The sequence below is a fragment of the Babylonia areolata genome, chromosome 15 (assembly GCF_041734735.1).
Source record: "Babylonia areolata isolate BAREFJ2019XMU chromosome 15, ASM4173473v1, whole genome shotgun sequence".
Taxonomy (NCBI): Eukaryota; Metazoa; Mollusca; class Gastropoda; order Neogastropoda; family Buccinidae; genus Babylonia; species Babylonia areolata.
In genome coordinates this window covers 18,217,996-18,237,995 of record NC_134890.1, presented here as the reverse complement: position 1 = coordinate 18,237,995, position 20,000 = coordinate 18,217,996, and the positions used below count along the sequence as shown (strand labels likewise).

The 20,000-nt window shown below is 40.9% G+C and overlaps 2 protein-coding genes across 4 annotated transcripts in view; one reads left to right on the top strand and one right to left on the bottom strand.

Annotated features, from left to right (window-relative positions):
- The window catches only part of LOC143290457 (aspartate--tRNA ligase, cytoplasmic-like), a 52,283-nt gene extending 46,675 nt beyond the window's left edge, over window positions 1-5,608 (bottom strand). The window contains exon 1 of the mRNA XM_076599902.1: window positions 5,449-5,608. Coding sequence (XP_076456017.1) covers window positions 5,449-5,474 — 26 coding nt within the window. The 5' untranslated portion in view covers window positions 5,475-5,608. The remainder of the gene's footprint in view (window positions 1-5,448) is intronic.
- Window positions 5,609-5,635: 27 nt separating this feature from the next.
- The window catches only part of LOC143290456 (uncharacterized), a 52,963-nt gene continuing 38,598 nt past the window's right edge, over window positions 5,636-20,000 (top strand). For all 3 annotated transcript variants that reach the window (XM_076599901.1, XM_076599900.1, XM_076599899.1), the window contains exon 1: window positions 5,636-5,764. In XM_076599901.1, coding sequence (XP_076456016.1) covers window positions 5,725-5,764 — 40 coding nt within the window. In that variant the 5' untranslated portion in view covers window positions 5,636-5,724. The remainder of the gene's footprint in view (window positions 5,765-20,000) is intronic.

Here is a 20,000-nt window from a genome sequence, read left to right as displayed (position 1 = left end):
ACAGTGTCACAGTTGTGGCGTGCTTTGGGATAACACACGAGTTGAAATGACACAAAACCTTGAGTGCAAATAAACGGATGGGTGACCACGGTGGTACCTTCAACAAAAGTTTCCGTTTTCATGCATGAATCCCTCCTTTCTCCTTTCTAAGATCTTTATTCGTTCAGAGTTGTAGAATATTGATTTCATCATCTTACAGTTAGTAAGTGTGTGTGTGTGTGTGTGTGTGTGTGTATGTTTTTGCTTTGTTTTTGAGTGTGAATGTGTGTGTGTGTGTGTGTGTGTGTGTGTGCGCGCGCGCGCGTGCGTTTGTCTGAGCGAGTGTGTGTGTGTGTGTGTGTGTGTGTGCGAGTGTGTGTGCATGTGTAAGCAGGTGCTTATGCTGATACCAAAGATCAACCGGTAAAACCAACAAACAAACAAAAAAATAACAAAGAATAAACCAAAAAAAACAAACAAAAAAAACCCCCCAAAAAACAAACAAAAACATCATCAAAAAGGCCTCCACAAAAAAAGCAACTAGCACAAAACAAAATGCAGCTCAAGTCTACCAGTCTAACTGCTTGATTAAAATGGTAAAATAAAAAAAAATAAAAAATAAGTAACAAAAAAACCGCCCACTTTTTGAAATGAAACTATACCAGCAGCAATGCCACCACACAAAAACAACAACAACAGCACAACTTTGCCGCCAACCTTGTTTCACAGTCTGCTGCTTCCTTCCTGCACACTCTGTGTACCTAGTATTGATGTCACTCTCAGCCACAACCCTACTGCGACTTCTACAGGACACTCCCCATTCCCTTCCTCAATGATGAAATCGAAGGAAACACCTTTTTTCCACATGATAAAACATGCAGTGAATTGACTGCATAGTGACGGGCGCAATAGCCAAGTGGTTAAAGCGTTGGACTGTCAATCTGAGGGTCCCGGGTTCGAATCACGGTGACGGCGCCTGGTGGGTAAAGGGTGGAGATTTTTACGATCTCCCAGGTCAACATATGTGCAGACCTGCTAGTGCCTGAACCCCCTTCGTGTGTATATGCAAGCAGAAGATCAAATACGCATGTTAAAGATCCTGTAATCCATGTCAGCGTTCGGTGGGTTACGGAAACATGAACATACCCAGCATGCACACCCCCAAAAACAGAGTATGGCTGCCTACATGGCGGGGTAAAAACGGTCATACATGTAAAAGCCCACTCGTTGCATTCGAGTGAACGCAGAAGAAGAAGAAGACTGCACAGTACTGAGGATAGCACAGTGTCACAGTTGTGGCGTGCTTTGGGATAACACACGAGTTGAAATGACACAAAACCTTGAGTGCAAATGAACGGATGGGTGACCACGGTGGTACCTTCAACGAAAGTTTCCGTTTTCATGCATGAATCCCTCCTTTCTCCTTTCCCAGATCTTTATTTGTTCACAGTTGAAGAATGTTGATTTCATCATCTTACAGTAAGTAAGTGTGTGCGTCTGTGTGTTTTTGCTTTGTTTCTGAGTGTGTGCGTGTGTGCGTGCGTGCGTGCGTGCGTGTGTGTGTGTGCGTGTGCGCACGCGCGCGCATGCACGCGTCTTTGATAGTTTGTTGCTTCTTTTGTTTTCAGAACAATTGAGAATAACAAGCCAATCTCTCCATCCATTCACAGTCCAATACCCAATGATCCTCCTCCTGCATTTGTAGGATGCAACTCCCACATTCACTCACATGTTTATGAGTGGGCTTTTACGTGTATGACTGGTTTTTGACTCACTTGTATAAACAAAGTGAGTCCATGTTTTCACCCGGTGTTCGGTTGTCTGTGTGTGTGTGTGTGTGTGTGTGTGTGTGTGTGTGTCCGTGGTAAACTTTAACACTGACATTTTCTCTGCAAATACTTTGTCAGTTGACACCAAATTAGGCATAAAAATAGGAAAAATTCAGTTCTTTCCAGTCATCTTGTTTAAAACAATATTGCACCTCTGGGATGGGCACAAAAAAATAAAAAAAAGAAGCCTAATTATATGCAAACTGCATTTACTGTTATATTTATATTTTTTGTATTCTCTAAACTTGGCACTTCAATATGATATTCTGACCCAACAACAAGAGCAGTCATTATTATCATTTTCTGTTCAAACAGGAACTTCTTTTGCTGAGCATGGAAGTTTTATTTAATTTGCAAACATTTTTGGTGCAGAAAGTAAAAAAGGGAAATTACTCTGTAATAAATGATATAGGACTTAATTTGCTTTAAACTGATCTTTCTCATCTTAAACATTACATTTTGAAATTATACTCAATACATAAAAAGCTTGGATTTTTTTTTTTTTTAAGTGTATCACAAGTGAGTCTTGAAGGCCTTGCCTCTCTTGGTTTTTTTTTTTTTTTTTTTTTTACCTTGCCATGTAGGCAGCCATACTCTGCTTTCATGGGTATGCATGCTGGGTATCTTCTTGTTCCCATAATCCACCGAATGCTGACATCGATTGCAGGATCTTTAACGTGCATATTTATCTTCTGCTTTCTGCTTGCGTATACACATGAAGGGGGTTCAGGCATTAGCAGGTCTGCACATAAGTTGACCTGGGAGATTGGAAAAGTCTCTACCCTTTACCCACCAGGCGCCGTTACCAAGATTCAATTAATTTTCCTTTCCTCAATTCCAGCTGATCAATCCATAATCCCTAAGTTACATACAATGCTGACAGTTAATTAGAATTTATGATAAATACATCATTATTATCAAATCACATGAGTTAATCATGAACTCAACCAAATGCAAAATAAAAAAAAACCCAACAGAGACAGCAAATTACTAATCATATGTATCATTCTAAAGCCACTCTCCGAGTGCCTTGATTAATGATTTAACCCTTTGAAAAAACAGTCCTAGCTACCAGCACCACAAGAACAAGTTTTCAACTTTAAACCAAAAGTGTCCTTTTTTCATACAGTATCTGTTCCAATACTTATTAATTTAAAAATCTTATCATTGTACATCCACAGTTTCTGAATGCCCCCAAACCACGGACCTGACAACTTGTGAAGGACCCAATGTATTTACTTTTTTTTTTACTTTTTTTAAATTTTTTTTTTAATCTCTCTGAAAGAATGACAAAGAATGTTGGGTTATGCTGCTGGTCAGTATCTGTTTAGCATGTGTGGTGTAGCGTATAATAAGGAACTGTCCGAATGTAGTGATGCCTCCTTGAATGACTGAACTACTGCACTAGCAATATATGCTCACAGCATAAGTGACATGACAATGATCTTCATACACTGACCCACTTACTGTCTGTAACAACAACAAAAAAAACACCAAAACAACAGCAAAAACAAAAAACAAAAAACCCCAACAAAAACACACATCAGGATTGTTCAATTAAAAAACTGAAGTGAAGTGAGGTGCAGGAGAACACTGTCATTGCTTTTCTTTTCTTTTTTTTCTTCTTTTTTTAAAATAAATTATTTATTTGCATTTTGCTGCCTTGCCATACATTCCAGTGACATAATCCCAAATCCCAAACAGCCGCTGTGGTGAAGTGGTTAGCATCATGGACTGACAGCTGGGAGGACACAAGTTCAATTCCCAACAAGAAAAAAAAAACCAAATCCCAAAGACAATGGATGGCCAGGTGGGCGTTTAGGGGAGAGTCGACTGCTATTACCCCAAAACCACCCAATCCTCCAATGCCAAAAGACATAAAAAAAAAAAAAACAACCCTGGCCACTGGCACTATAAATGAGTGTGATTCAAACTGTGAACTCATTGCAAATGCACAGGTTTATAGGTCCAGTTCAAGTGATTTTACCTCAACAGAACTGGGAACTAGCCTTGCTGATAATATGGTAACCAAATTTGGACCAGAAACATGAATGTTTCTATCATGGTGAGTAATCTACATTATCTGCTCCAGTTCATCTGATTTCACAAATTATGTTTCTTTGTATTAAAATAATACAATGACAACTGAACAGCTGTTTCCATATATATGTGTACACACAGACATACCAGCACACATACACACACAAGCACACACAGACCAGCACATGCACACACTAGTCACACACAATAACAGTACACAAACTCACAATAGTGACAGAGAAACTCAGTTTTCTTCCTGACACTTCTGTTTCATTGTTAAATACCCAAGGCTGATATGTTTGCATTGTATGCACTATTGCATTCCACTGTTGTTTTGTACATCACATTATTGCTCTTCTCCCAACAGTTTTCTCTGCATGTGAAATTTAGGTTAGTCTCCCATGGGAGGAAGTGTCACCCTAATTTTGTGCAACCTTTTTATCTGTCTGTATCACATTAAATGTATGCACTGCTGTCTTACATATATATAAATTAGTTTTCCAGAACTTTACCCATCAATGTGGATTTTTCAACAGTATTCTGCTACTTCAGGGGCAACAACTCTTGTTGCTGCAAGCTAAGTACCCCAGTCATTGACAACTGCATGGTGCATCAGGGATCCCCAAAAAAAACCAAAAAAAAAAACCACACACACAAAAAACACATATATATATTAAATAATCTGACTGAATGACAAGCATCCAGACCACCACACAAGATCTTGTGAAAGTGGTAGTAAAAATCCCATTTTTTGAGGGAACTGAATCTGAGATCTTCACCAACCAGTCAGGGTGTCTGCAAGGCCATCACATACATTTATATACTGCCCATTACCAACCAGTGACACATATCTAATCATTTGATGGTGTAACGATACTGAAGCCAAAGAGAGGGTCCGAAACAAAATTGCAGGAACTGAGGAAGTGTCACCGCTTCCAGAGCTTTTAGCAAGCCACTCCATGGAGACAGCCAAAAACACAGCTCAGTGCTGTGCCCAGACCCACAACTGATGCAGCTCCCACCCACCCCCTGAAACAGAAATGGGGGTAGATTTTTTTTTTTTTTTTTTTTTTTTAATAGTTTGGCCTCGGGGGGAGGGGGGGGGGGTACTTTGAGTGCAGACGAACAGACGGGCGATTCGTTTGTCACTTCAAACATCAGTTCATGCAACTGAAATTACTTCCGATGCGGTCATTCGTTGAATGTAACTTTTGTGCTGGTCAGTGGCACAAAGTAATCAAGCTATGTACACAAATACACTGATCAAATGCTAATTCTTATGTCACGTTTCCATTCAAGTTTATTTCATCATCCTTTGGCTTCTTTCATCAATCTGTCAATGTATTTTGTTCCAGAATATGTTGATATTCAACAATTTAAATTTGTAATCTTCGGTTTTGTGTGAAATACACCGTTTTCAGCAGTAAGTCAAATAAAAGATATATTTTAGTTTGCTTCCGCATCATTGACTGCTCTTCCTTCATGCCGTGTTCTCGAAAAAGCCCACATGTTCGGAATCAGAAAGTTCTGTGTTGACGAACTGTTTCTCTTTTAGACCGGAAATAGACTCAGAATAAGAACATTAAGCTGATAATCTTACCCCATGGTCTCTCCTTGTCCATCCATTTCCAAAATTAAGCTTCAGGACGTTGCTGTGAAGCTGAATTTTCAAAAAGGCTAAAGCTTAGCACACTCGATTTCGTTGCACGCGGATATGCTTGGAACTTCCCCACGCACACACGTGCAACGTTCCCACAATTCCCGTGCAACATGGAAGCCGTGGAGAGGGGACAACTGCGCTGGGGCACATTTCAATCTTATTTGACGGCGTGTTTACAAACAAAATCAACGTGATCGACCATCAGACAACTTAAAGATGTCGAGACGGAAGCAGACAAAGCTACTACATGTACACAGTGAGTAATTTAATACCGGTTTTCGATTTTTGTTTGAGTGTGCTGGTACGTATTGGGCGTAAACTATTTTCGCATGCATGCACATCATTACGCGTGCGCTCGTGACGTGTTGGAAACCTGTGTGCGTTGAGACCTATTTCATGAATGCCTTTTATTCGGTGAAGAAGTCGGGAGGAATGGTCTATGTTTGAACATTAGTGTTGGATTTTTTGCCTGAAGAATGTCTCAAGTCGAAAGTTAAGAGCACGAGCACGTCACTTGCGCGTTGGGTCTCCGCCAAGTTTTGAAAGGGGAAGGGAGAAGGGGGCGTGGTGAGGGTGGGTAGTGAGCGCGACAAGAAGCGAGCAGCCAGTTTGGGCAGACAGTTTCAAGCGACCGAGTAGCGTGCATTAGAGTGAACGTGCGGAGCAGGTCAGGGCCGAAGATAACGCACACAAACTCGCATTCCTGTGGGTGACTCGACGTGGGACGAGCACCAGCGCGCTTTTACCATGCGACTGTCGCCTACTAGCCGGTCCTTTTCCTCTGCGATCACCAAGCTCCCGTGCTACCAGTGTCTTCCCCCCTCCCCCATTTCCCCCACCCATCCACACACCACCTCCTCTTCTGCCCCCCACTCCACCCTCGCTTACTTACTACCTCACTCAACCGTTTTTACCATCGTACCTTCGGTGCTAGCATTTAGTATTGACTGGCCATGTGTTGTATGTGCTGTGTAATTATGTAGTCTTTGATGCGAAGTCTATGTTAGCATAGATCTCCTTTCGTTTCTCCCCCCCCCCCCCCCCCCCCCGGCTCCCCAACCCCCCACCACTTTTAGTATTCAGACTGCTTTCTAAACCATGTAATATTAGGACCTGCAGTAAGCTTGTACAACTTTTATACCGCTCAGTGAACTCCGAGAAATTATTCTTTTAAGTATTCACCTTTATATATATATATATTTATTTATTCACTTACATGAAAGATTTCACTGATTTCGATTAACTACATTGTGCAAGAATAGACTACCCAGTTAATGGGGTGAAAAACAACTACATGCATACATTTACTAAATGTTTAGAATTAGAGACTGTGAAAAAAGGATGACCATTCTTTTTTTTTTCTTTTTTTTTCTTCTTTTTTTCTTTCTTTTTTTTTTTCATTTTGATATGTTTTAAATAAAAATTTTCATTTTTATGATAGAAAACACACAACCCAAAAACACCCCAAACACACACACACACACACACACACAAAAGGAGAAAACAAAAACAAAAACCCCAAGGGTATATCAAAATTATTAAAAGAAAGTAATAATAGAATACGCAAAATGAATTTTACAAAGTATATAGAAAAAAAAGAAGAAACTACACATATAAATCCACATTTTCACGTACATAATTATAAAATCATACACTTATTAACATGTACATGTGTAAACGTGTGTGATCATTCTTAAAAGAAATGATACAACAAAATGAAATAAAGTTTAATCTAACCATTAAGAAAGTTAACAGACAAGTACCACAGAGATTTCAGTTTGGTTGATTTCTTACTTTCTCGTTTAACATCAACACTCATCACTTGTAATAATAACGGCCAATGGGAATTTAATCTCATGAAAGTGGGGTAAGGGGACCTATATAACACAAGTTTGACACCATCAGAGGAAGGGGAGCTAACACTAGATGATGGTTAGCTGTCTAATCAAATTCAAATTATGGTGCTCAGACTTAGAGCCTTGCCAACCACCAATGCCATATCAAGGCTATCTTCACATTAGCATTTACTTCCTGTCAAGGGTAAAAAAAAAAGTACAAGAGAGGCAAGGCCTTCAAGACTCACTTGTGATAAATTAAGTCCCCTAGCATTAATTACAGAGTAATTTCCTTTTTTTACTATCTGCACCAAAACGTTTGCAAAATAAATAAAAATTCCATGCTTAGCAAAAGAAGTTCCTGTTTGAACAGAAAATGATAATAATGACTCCTCTTGTTGTTGTGTCAGAATAAGAGGTCAAAGTGCCAAGTTTAGAGAATACAAAAAATATAAATATAACAGTAAATGCAGTTTGCATATAATTAGGCTTCTTTTTTTTATTTTTTGTGCCCATCCCAGAGGTGCAATATTGTTTTAAACAAGATGACTGGAAAGAACTGAATTTTTCCTATTTTTATGCCAAATTTGGTGTCAACTGACAAAGTATTTGCAGAGAAAATGTCAGTGTTAAAGTTTACCACGGACACACAGACACACGGACACACACACACACACACACACAGAGACAACCGAACACCGGGTTAAAACATAGACTCACTTTGTTTACACAAGTGAGTCAATAAAAACTGCATCAGTCTTTACACTTTATCTGCCATGTAATGTCTGTGTCTGACATCATACAGAATCTCTGCAGTCAAAAAGCCTGTGTTTCACAGTGAGAGGCTCATCACAGGGAATATAACAAGGGGCCTTCTCCCCTTTTAACAAGTAATACTGCCACTAGAGGATGGGGACCTTTCTAACTAGACTGATGCTTCCACTGTACCAGAACAGCATCAACTGAGCAGCAAAATGCCAGTTTTTTTGTGTGTTTTTTGTTGGGTGTCTAACATTCAAACTTGCAACATTCTGGTTTTGAGTTTGGACATTGAATGTAAGCAAACCAGGCACCCAGGGATGGTAGATGATACTCACAACCTACAAAGAAAAGAGTGTGGTGTGACATGCCTTGGCATTAAAACCTGGTGAGATGCTTCATGAAATTTGTATCAAGGTCTTTACTGTTCTGTTTAAAAAAAAAAAAAAAAAATATATATATATATATATATTAGATTATTCTGTCATATCCACATGAATTCGTAAGTGAAAGTGACTGCCTGAAATGTTTCCAAATGGTACCCCACTTATTCTTAAACTTTCAGTATGGATTATGACCATACATTGAATCAGTAGTGCTTTTCAAGGGAGCTTCTGGCTTTGTTGCCTGTATCTTTTAAGTTTTATTTACCTATGTGCAAGTTGGTGGTAAGTGCTCAGCAACATTAGTTTGAAATGGTTGAAGTTGTATGCTGTAGGTTTGAAGTTTGCTGTGCTTGTTTAGAATGAAAATAGATAATAAATTGCATTGAGGCAGGAAGGACTTTAGAGAATAATGTTTCTTTTCTTTAAACTGTATGACTATGTATTCCTGTACTGTATGAATAGCTTGCTAAACAAAGTCTAACCAAAATACATTGTCAAATCTTAATTTGACAGTGTCTTTGCACATTCCTTATCTGTTGCTGTTGCTATGCGTCCTTCACCACATCAGACAAACAGTACATGGAAGGTACTGTAGTGTGAAGAAACTGCACAGGGACAGATTCTGTCATCATTACTCTGTCCCTTTACTGACCTGCGTGAAAACTCAAGGAATGGAAGAAGTAGCCTTGGCGTAAAATTTGTGAGTTTACAGGAACAAAAGCGACTGTGCTTGTTTGATGTTGGATATTTAAATTGAAGGCTTCTGCTGTGCCCTAGTCTTATGTGTCTGGTTCTACAGAATCAGGAGTGTCAGTGAAGAGACAGAATGTGGACTGATTGTGGAATGGAACAAGGTTCTGTTGTGTTTTGAGCACATGTGGCATGTCTGGTCCACACCAGCTGAGCTTGTTTGTGATTGGTTAAAGAGGTCTGAAGGTCAGATGAGCTTGTTTGTGATTGGTTAATGGAATCTGAAGGTGATGACTGCTGCTCTGCACAGCTTCACTCCTTGAAGTCCTTCATGGACCCTTTCTGACCCTGTGAACTGATTAATTGGTTCCTTCTTCTGTGTGCTAGCTCCTCCAAGTGACCATGTTACTGGGAAGAGTCTTTGGAGTTCTTTGAAAACTGATGATGTGGAAAAACTAAGGCAAGCACCTACACATGCATGCACACATGCATGCACACTCATGCAAGGTAAACAATAAGGCATTGAGATGTCATGGGGTAGACAGGACTTGGTTTTATTGATCTGTTTGGAAGAGAAAATAATCCGGTCTTGAAGATGTCCACTGCAGCAAGAAAATTCCAACACTGTTTGCTTGAAATATGTTTTATACTGAGTGCAGTATTGACGATAGTGATTCATAGTAATAGTATTGTTGGACATTGGCCCAAATTGTCTTTTATTCGTTCCTTTCTTTTTCTCTCTCTCTTTTTTCAGCAAGTGAGCAGTGAGCCAGGGCTCGGCTGCATAATCCATCTTAGCAACACTTTGCTTAACATAAATGATTTTCCCAAGTGTACGCTTATTTCATAGACTTAGGATAATTCTGAACACTTAGCAAACTTAAGTCTTGTCACGGTCTTCAGTGTCGGCAGATTCATGGTGGACTGTTTTTGCAGGGATATGGTGGCGGTCTCCACTCTGGGGGGAACACTCACTCAGTCTGGCTTTGCAATATGGCATTATTGTCGTCAGTCAGGGGCTCAGCAGGTGGTGTCCTTAGTACTTTAAATCAGAACAGGCACTGCTGAACACCACAAAAATGACTCAGCAGCAGTGCCAGGTCTCCTCTGGTATGTGGTCTCTGGCGACCTAATATTGATGGTTCCCTGTGGACTGCCGATGCTTGGACTGTGACAGACGAACCTGGGTATTGCCATGTTTGGGGGTCTCAGAATGAGCAGTGTAGGGGTGATGCCAGTGGAATAGTGCAGATTGGGGCAGCTAAAAAAAAAAAAATAAAAAATAAAAAAAAAAGTGAAAAAAAAGACAGCACTGATGAGATCACTCGTGCACCCCATCCCTGGCACTTCAGTGCGATTAACTTATTCAGTGCGGTGAAGTTTTGCTCTGCACCTGAAGTACAGTGACAAAAATAGCTCTGACAATAAAGTTGAAACTGTCTCAGGTAAAGTGTGCATCATAGACATACTTGACAAGGGCTGTATTTAGCTACAGGATATTGAACCTGCCAGTCTCATGTGTTTTTGTACCTGATGCCTCATTGTCTGCCCTGGTTTTATACTGCCTTCCATGGTTTGTCATTGGGCTTCTGTTAGTCACTGTTTTTTTGTTTGTTTGTTTGTTTTTTAACATATAAACTTTCAAAAGCAAGAAAACTACCCAGAATAATGTGAAAGTATATGTAATGAATGCCTTCATCTGATAATTTGGATCTACAGAAATAGACTGCAAAACATGTGATATTTGACAGTGCGCACTGGAAATTTTATTTATGAGCATCTTCAGTGAGTGCCATGAACACCAGTCTGGTTTTTGGGGTGTGGGTTTTTTTTTAGGGGGGGGGGGGGTTACTTTTGTTTTTGTTTTTTAAGCATCATATTTGTCTTTATTTTGTTTCTTTTTGTGTGCTTTTCCAGTACTTATTTTTGTGGTCAGTGTCATAGCTTAGCTTGCTGTGAAATGTAGCATTATACATGTTTGAATATTAAAAACCTGTCAATAACCATAGCAGATGTCCACAACATGAACAGTCACATCAGCTGGAGGGCCTATATATTAAAGCCAGAAGTTTGCCCTTGCCATTGAAGCCGAAAAAGTTTCCAAACATAATCTGTATCGCTCTACATTTTGAAAAAAAAAGATCATATGCAAACATTCAGTCATCCATGACTTAATGCAAGATTACAATTCAGCCCAGGCAACAAAAGACTGATGATTTGTTGAGATCAGATTTTTAGGTTAGGCAGCTGATCAATATTATTTGATGTTGACTGGCCAGTTCATGAATAAACATGCCCACATTTACATCATGGGTGCATGGTATTGGTTATTTAGATTTTATGCAATTTTTCATCGTTTTAGTACCTCCTGTTGCCTCATAGTTGTTGAGTTCACGCCCTCCTTATCCCCATCACAGATGTGGTGTCTAAAGCAGAATACTGAAAGTCAGTAAATGACTGGTGTCAGCCCATGCCAAATATGTTCAGATTGTATGTATTGTATTACTCTTGTTTGTCACAACAGATTTCTCTGAGTGAAATCCGGGCTGCTCTCCCCAGGGAGAGCGTGTCGCTACACTGAGAGTGCCACCCTTTTTTTTCCCCCCTGCCTGCAGTTGTTGTTTGGGTTTTTTTGTTTGTTTTTAAATCTGTTTTCCTTTCAAAGTGTGTTTTTCTACAGAATTTTGCCAGGGACAACCCTTTTTTTGTTGTGGGCTCTTTTACATGCGCTAAGTGCATGCTGCATACAGGACCTCGGCTTATCATCTCATCTGAATGACTAGCATCCAGACCACCACTCAAAGTCTAGTGTAGGGGGAGAAAATACTGGCGACTGTGCCGGGATTTGAACCAGTGCGCTCAGATTCTCTCGCTTCCTAGGCGGATGTGTTACCTCTAGGCCATCACTCCACATGCTTTGGAAAAATAAAGTGGTTCATTCATTGAAAGTCAGTGAATGAAAAATGGTACATTGGTGTCAGCCCATGCCAAACATTTTCATATGGAATAATGAAGTGGGTCGGTAGGATCTATATGCCAGTAACCAGCTGCCTGTTGTGGTGATTCAAGTGGTTAGCATTGCAGACTGATGACAGCTCTATGGAGGTACTGTGGCAGAATCGGTAAGGCATTGGACATGGGATCCAGTGTTCCTGGTTTGAATGGGTGCCTGTCTTTGGCTGTGGAAGGTTAAAAGCAGTGGAAGAAGAGATTGGGCCTTGCCTTCCAGTTCCGATTCCTAGGAACAGTAGCCAATGGCTGTGATAGGCTGTGGGACCTTTAACGTTCTGCTGCTGCTGCCGCCTTCATGGGCTGCAACTCCCTTGTTCACTCATATGTACATGAGAGGGCTTTTACGTGTATGACTGTTTTTTACCCCACCATGTGGGCAGCCATACTCCGCTTTCGGGGGTAAAACGTTCATTTGGTTTAACCTTTTGATGGCAGCTAGTGGATTCAAACCCAGTCAGATCACAGTTGAATATAGTATATGTTTCCCCACTCTGGTCAGCCTCCGAACAGACTTTAACAAATAGAAAACTTTGTGACGTGTCCAGAGGGGAAAAAAAACAAAACCAATCTTCATTATGGAAGATCATGGGAAAAGATGGTTGTGATAGTGGTAATAAAGTTAGTTTCACACAGCTTGAAGTACTGCAGGCAGAGCCAACAAGTATACACATGTGACAGTGTGTTAGTAAAGTGTGCTTGTTAACACTGACAGATATTATTAACGGAAGTGTTCCCACTCAAGAGCCAGTGTCTCTCAAACCAGTTGATGCACGCAGTCTGTGTGCAGCACTACGCAGTATGAATCCTTGTGAAATGAATATCTTATTCTGGGTCGGTCAGGTGTGGGTGCAGTAAATGTAAAGTATGTGCAAGCAGGTCGAAAACACCTGTTATGGCTGGGCAGCAGTAGAACTACCAGTTGCACTTTTTGGGGAACGTGGCAGAATGGTAAGACACTTATCTGTCAAAGCAGTGTCCATGAGGGTCAGGGTTTGAATCCCAGCCTCGCCCGTTCTCCCAGATTTTACTGGAAAATATTGACTGAGTATCTGGTTATTTAGATGAGATGTTAACTTCAACCAAGGTTGCATGTGCAGCACACACCCATGACAACATAAGTGTTGTTATCTGATTTCTTTATAAGAAATACACTCTGTTGTGTTAGGTACACAAGTACATGTGTATGCACTCACAAGGCCTAAGCGCATTGAGTTCGGCTGCTGTAGTCAGGCATCTGCATTGCAGATGTGGTGCTGCGTATATGGAATTGTCCGAATTGCAGTGTCACCTCTGTGAGGAACTGAAACTGTACTGAAGTGGGGGGGGGGGGGGGTGTTGTTTTGTTATGTGGGTTTGTTTTTTTTGTTTTTTTAATTAATAAGCATCTTGGCCAGTATCTGTCACTCCATTACTTCTTTAAGTTTATATCAGGATCTTAGCAACTACACAGTGAAACGTGGGGCTGAGAAAGTGTCAGGGATAGAAAACTTTTAATGGATTTGACCCTCAAGAAAAATATTATTGAAAGAAGAATCACATTCAGTTCAAGAATCACATCCAGTTCAAAATTTCAGTTTCAACAACAAAGTCCCTCCCTGATTGTCGCTGTCATTACCAGTTTCCTTTGAGCGTTTTTGCTGCAAAACTGTCAGGAACTGGACCATGAAAGAAATTTATCGTAACTATTCATGTGCAAGTACTTTCTCGTTTCTTACCAAACATCTCCATACCCACTACCTTCCCCACCCCCTCCCCCATCGGCTAAGGTCACCACCCACACCCCTCTTATACACACACACACACACACACACACACACACACCGAAATACTTTTTATTTTCAAATTGCCTTATTTGAATGAAGCAGTTTCATTTGAGTGGTGGTTCGTAGCGCTGCCAGCAGCAATCACATAGTTTCTCCCTCAAAAACGCAGCAGATGTTTTGAAGAACATGAGCCTCGTCAGTGCTCGATTTGCATGCGCGTGTTGTACTTGCATTCATGGCTGGTAATGTATGTATGAAGCCGTTTGGCCTACATCCAGTGTACCTCCTCAAAACCCACACAACCGTGTACGACAGTACTGAGGAGAACCGGCACGCACGCACACGCACACATACACACGTACACACACGCACGCACAGAGCCTATCTATTGTATACCCTTGTCACCATACCTAGGTTATCAGTGCGCGAACATTGCACGTCTTTTTCCTGAGGCGGCGATCTGGGCTCTCTCACGGAGAAGTTTGCATAAAGGGAGGGAGGGGGCCGGTGTGTGTGTGTGTGTGTGTGGAGGGGGGTGTGGTGGTGGGGCGGTGTGTTGTATGAAGAAGGGCTCAGCCACCGGGGAGAGGGTGTGGTGGGGTGAAGTGGATGGTGGGGAGAGGGGTGGGGAAAGGGAGAGAGCGCGTGACAGAGAGAGAGAGAGAGAGAGGAGGCTTACGTCAAGCTGGGGAGTGGGTGTTGGGAAAACAGGCCGCCGAGAGCGCGCACACACGCATGCCAAACTGACGCGCGCGCACGAACACGAAACACACACACACACTACACACACACACACACGTACACGCGGGGAGAAGGGCCTTGGTGACGCTGGGGACATTCACGTGCGTGCGTGCGTGTGTGTATGCTGAGGGGGGAAGGGTGGGCAGAGCGGAGAGTGGAGTCCACACGAGCAGAAGGAATTCGGACACACGGGCGGACTGTTTGACCATTGCATTCCTTCAGCTCAGTCCGACGTGCAAGGAAGGAGCACATGCAGGCGTACTTGTTCATAGTGACGATTCCTTCCACCTCGCCACGTTCCTCGCCCTCATCCCGTCTTCTCTAGTTCCTGTAGGTGTTCCTTGCCCAGCCGAGCAGGCAGGCAGGCACCTGTGGTGGTTCTCCAGCAGATGCCTCTTGAAGGGCCGGTGGTACAGGTATACCCCTTGGCTTATATAATATATATATATATATATATATATAGCTATCGGTGCAGTCATGGTGGCCGTTTTTCTTTTCATCAAGGCCCATTCTCTGATCCTGTGTGCTTCATTGGTGATTGGGTGTTAAAACATTTATAAGTGAATGAAAATAGTGTTGGAAGGTGTCCTTTAAAAGTGAATTAGAATTTTAAAAGATATTTATATGGCTTAAAACAAATAAAGATTAATTATTTGGAAATCAGCTATAATTGTAAATGTGAATACCTTACATACTATTTTTCTTATATGAATTAGTTCATATATAGATTCAGCTATTTCAGATAATCACATTTAGGTACCAAGACAGACATGCTTGCACACACACACACACACACACACATGCGCTTGCACGCACAAACACATGCACACACATGCGCACATACTTGCAGAACATACTGCAGTCTTCCTTCCATAGATGTTGATAAATACTTTCTGAACTGATCAGTTCAACTCTGTCAAAATGCAAGTCAGTCAGTGTACCATTTTTCATTGAAAACAGACTGTAATCTGAAAAAAAAGAGAAATTGTGTTTTATGTGATGGTGGGTTTTTTTGTTTGTTTGTTTGTTGTTGTTTGTTTGTTTTTTTGGGGGGTGTTTGGTTTTTTTTGTTTTTGTTGTGTTTTTTTGTTGTGTTTTTTTGCTGCCACATGTTTTATCCCACCAGTCCAAAATGTTGCTTGCTGATTGCTCTTCCAGTCTGCCATACACATACACATCTGTGTGTGTGCTCATCCAGTCTGTTATACACACCTGTGGGTGTGCTCATTTATTGTGCCATATACATACGCACCTCTGTGTGTGCTCATCCATTTTGCCATACACATACACACCTGATTGTGCGCTCATCCATTTTGCCATACACATACACACCTGTGGGTGTGCTCATCCATTTTGCCATACACATACACACCTGATTGTGCGCTCATCCATTCTGCCATACACAGACACACCTGTGTCTGCTCATCCAGTCCGCCATACATACACAGACACAACTGTAGGTATTCTGTTAGCCCATTGCTAGTGCTAGAAGTTTAGCCATCAATGTCAGGTGGTTGCCTTGAGGCCAACCACCAGAGGAGACCCTGCACTGCTGCTGACTCATGTTGATGGTATTCAGGGGTGCCAGTTGTAAATCACCCTTGGAAGTAAAGTTCTGCTCTGTTGATTACTTGATGACTGTAACTGTCAACCAGCCGAGCCAGACTAACACTGAGTAAAGCATCCCTGGAGTCTGCATGATTCAGTCAGCACTTTTCAGCAGGAATTTACCATAGACATACAAGTACACAGAGAACAGTAACTAGGTAGAAATTTAGGTCACTGTGAGAGCAGTTTTGCTTTTGAGACTTAAAGATGATAATTGTTAAAGACGGTGACATTCTGTATGTGTGAAAGGTCAGTCATGGTGACATTGCTACTGTCGGGTATCCACTCGGATTAAGAGTGTGACGCAGTATAGTCTACATTTCATTTCTCCAGGCCTGAAATAGACTTCAGCCATGTTGATCAGGTGTTTGAAACAATACAACACACTCTCAAAGAAGCATCCATGTAAATTGCAACAGATGATATTTGACTGCATTGTCACAATGTTTATGTTTATGTTTGAGCAGATAGTTACTTGATTCTTGGTAAAACTGATCATTCATTGCCTTATGAATGTAGGGACTGCATTAACTGATCATTCATTGCCTTATGAATGTAGGGACTGCATTGACTCTTAAGACGCCCACCCCCCTCACAAAGAAAAGGGGGGGGGGGGGATAATCAAAGAGATTTTTCTGCCCTCTTGGTTGTCTTTGGTGTGTTTTTCAATGGTTCAAAATACAGTGAGTGTCCTTACTGAAACAACATTGCCAAAAACGTGGAACAAGCTCCCTGATAACCTCCGTCATTCTGATTCCCTCGCATCTTTTAAACCTCGTCTCAAAACTCACCTTTTTCCTCAGCAGTGAGTTCAGTTGTGGCAGGTCCACTTCCTTTGCGTTAACTGTGCTTGACTATGTATGTATACATATGTATGTGTACATAACTACATGCATGTATATGAATGTGTATTGTGTGCGCGTGCGTTTATGTAAGTTTGTGCCTGCCTATGTGTGTTAGGGTAGCTGTTAGATACACATGTATTGTTAAAATGTATGTACGCAGTGTGTGTGTGCATGTGTGTGTGGGGGGGCGGGGGGGGGGGGTCATATTTTGGTGTGCGTATGTAACATAGATGTAATGTTTTATGTTAACCAAGCGTTTTTGTAAAGCACCTAGAGCAGATTTCTGGATAGTGTGCTATATAGGTATCCATTATTATTATTATTATTTAAAAAGGAGACATGAGGGTGAGAGCTTGTGATGTTACTACATTTGTATGCTCCGGATTGACATAAGGGCGAGAACTTAAGTGTTATTACGAAATGTGAATGCTACTGATCAGGCCAGTGTTTTGTGGTTCTGTGTCTGTTATTTATTGAAGTTATTCACTTATTGTGTAACAAAGTGCTTCGGGCAAAATTATGTGATTTGACACAAAGGCACTATGTAAATAAATATTCATATTTTATTATTAGTGTTGGGATTTTTTTTATAACTTTTTTTTTTTTTTTTTTAATCCTTTGGGGTTTTTTGGTCTGAGATTTTAGATTGTTGCAGGATATGTGACTTTTACTGTACTAGAGTAAGATCAATAAAAGTTTGAAAGGGTAAATAACTAAACTGATGAAATTTTGTTTTGAGTATGATGCCAAGTCATGGAGATACATTTGTATCATTGTTGATGTTATCAAAACACTTATCAGAAAAAAAGACAGAATGCATGTGAGAAAGAGACTCAGAAAAAGATTCAGATAATTCATATCATCACAATTGTTGCAGTTAGTTGCATGATAAATGTCTCTCTTAACTGAGATTTGACTGAAATTTTAGTTCTAGTGGTATGTGGGTGTGAAACAGAAATAGGAAATGTAACAAAAATCATAAAATCATGTTTTTTATGGATATCACGATCGAACCGACCGTCTGTTTTCTTCTTCTGCATTCGTGGGCTGCAACTCCCACGTTCACTTGATGCACACGAGTGGGCTTTTACGTATATGACCGTTTTTACCCCACCATATAGGCAGCCATACTCCGCTTTCGGGGGTGTGCATAACCCACCGAACACTGACATGGATTACAGGATCTTTAACGTGCGTATTTGACCTTCTGCTTGCATATACACACTAAGGGGGTTCAGGCACTAGCAGGTCTGCACATATGTTGACCTGGGAGATCGTAAAAATCTCCACCCTTTACCCACCGGGCGCCGTCACCGTGATTCGAACCCGGGACCCTCAGATTGAAAGTCCAATGCTTTAACCACTCGGCTATTGCACCTGTCGCATCTGTTTTCTGATATCATTTGAAGTAAAAAGATTAAAACGTGAGCAGAGGAGTTACTGTTTGAAGTGAACGACAATCCATGAGCTTGTTCGATATTTACTGGATTATATACAGTATATTACAGCAATACAAGGGATTGGAGTAACAAGCTTGTTTTGAAATTAGTGCATACTTGACTTATTTTTATCTCAGGTCTACTCATTCCTTGTCAGTCAGTGGACATTGATAAATGAATGACAAGTTTATATTCCCGGTGATAGTAAATATCACAGGACTTTACGAGTCATGCTTTTACAGTACCCCATCTTTGTCTCACTGTGATTCTCGTGACAGTGTCTCTTGTCTTTTTTAATCAAGCCAGCTTTCCTCCTGATCCAAGGATGTCAGTGTGATGCTTGGGGAACTTTTACAGACACTATCCCCAAAGTATTGATGTCATGTGTTGATAATCACCTTTTTCAGTTACGGAGTCATGTGTGGGTCTTTGCTAAGATACTGTAAAGTTACTGTTTTCCTTTAATTCAAGTACAGATGTCAGTTTCTTTTTTTTTTTTAATCCACTTTGTTTCCACCCTGTAGTTGACAGTTTACAGTTACAGTTTGGTTGCTTCTTTCGTTTTTGTGTTTTAATTGAATGGGATAGCGGTGTGCGTTGCGATTTTCACTCTTTTGAATGGTCTGCACAGTGTTGCATGGAAGGTTGCTGCATTAGGGTTACATCTTGGGAGTGTTTACTGTTACAGAGTAATAGAAAAGTAAGTGTCTAGAATTGTCTTCAGAAAAACAACATTAACAGTGATGTAGTTATGGTTTGTTGATGTGTTCTAGTGGTGATCATGATGGGTGATTTGAGTGTTGTGCAGTGTTTGGTTGTTGGTTTTTGGGGCGTTTTGTTTTTGACAGCCCTGAAAATTAATAACTGTCATGGCCAACAAGACTGAGAGCAATTTGTAAGCAGTTGTAACCACCACCTCCCTCACCACCCCCCACCCCCTGTCCTCACAGGTTAGGGTTAAACAGTGAGCAGCCTCTGTGCAACAAATAATGCAGAAGACACATGTCGTTGTCCGCTGTGGTATTGAGGAAGGAAGTAGACTGTTGACTCAGTGTTCCATCCTGCGTCCAAAGGGAGGTGTAGACGTTAATGAGTCTGTTTACTCTGTTGGTCACTGATTTTCTTCTTTATTTTATTTTTTTATTATTATTATTATTTTTTTTTTTATGTTTACCATACCCTATTCAAGGAAACAGCAGAGATTTCCCTTTTCAGCCTGCCTGTCTCTCTCATGCCTTAGCTTAGAAAGCAGTGCACACCTGCTTTTCTTTAGAGTGTAAAGCACATTGAAATATTGACTGTAAGTGTAACTGTGTATGCAACTTATGAAGTAGATGGTCATTTGTACATATTATTTACAACAGGCGATCACTTGCTGATTCAGGGTAGAGAGAAAGCAAAGTTACGCGCAGGC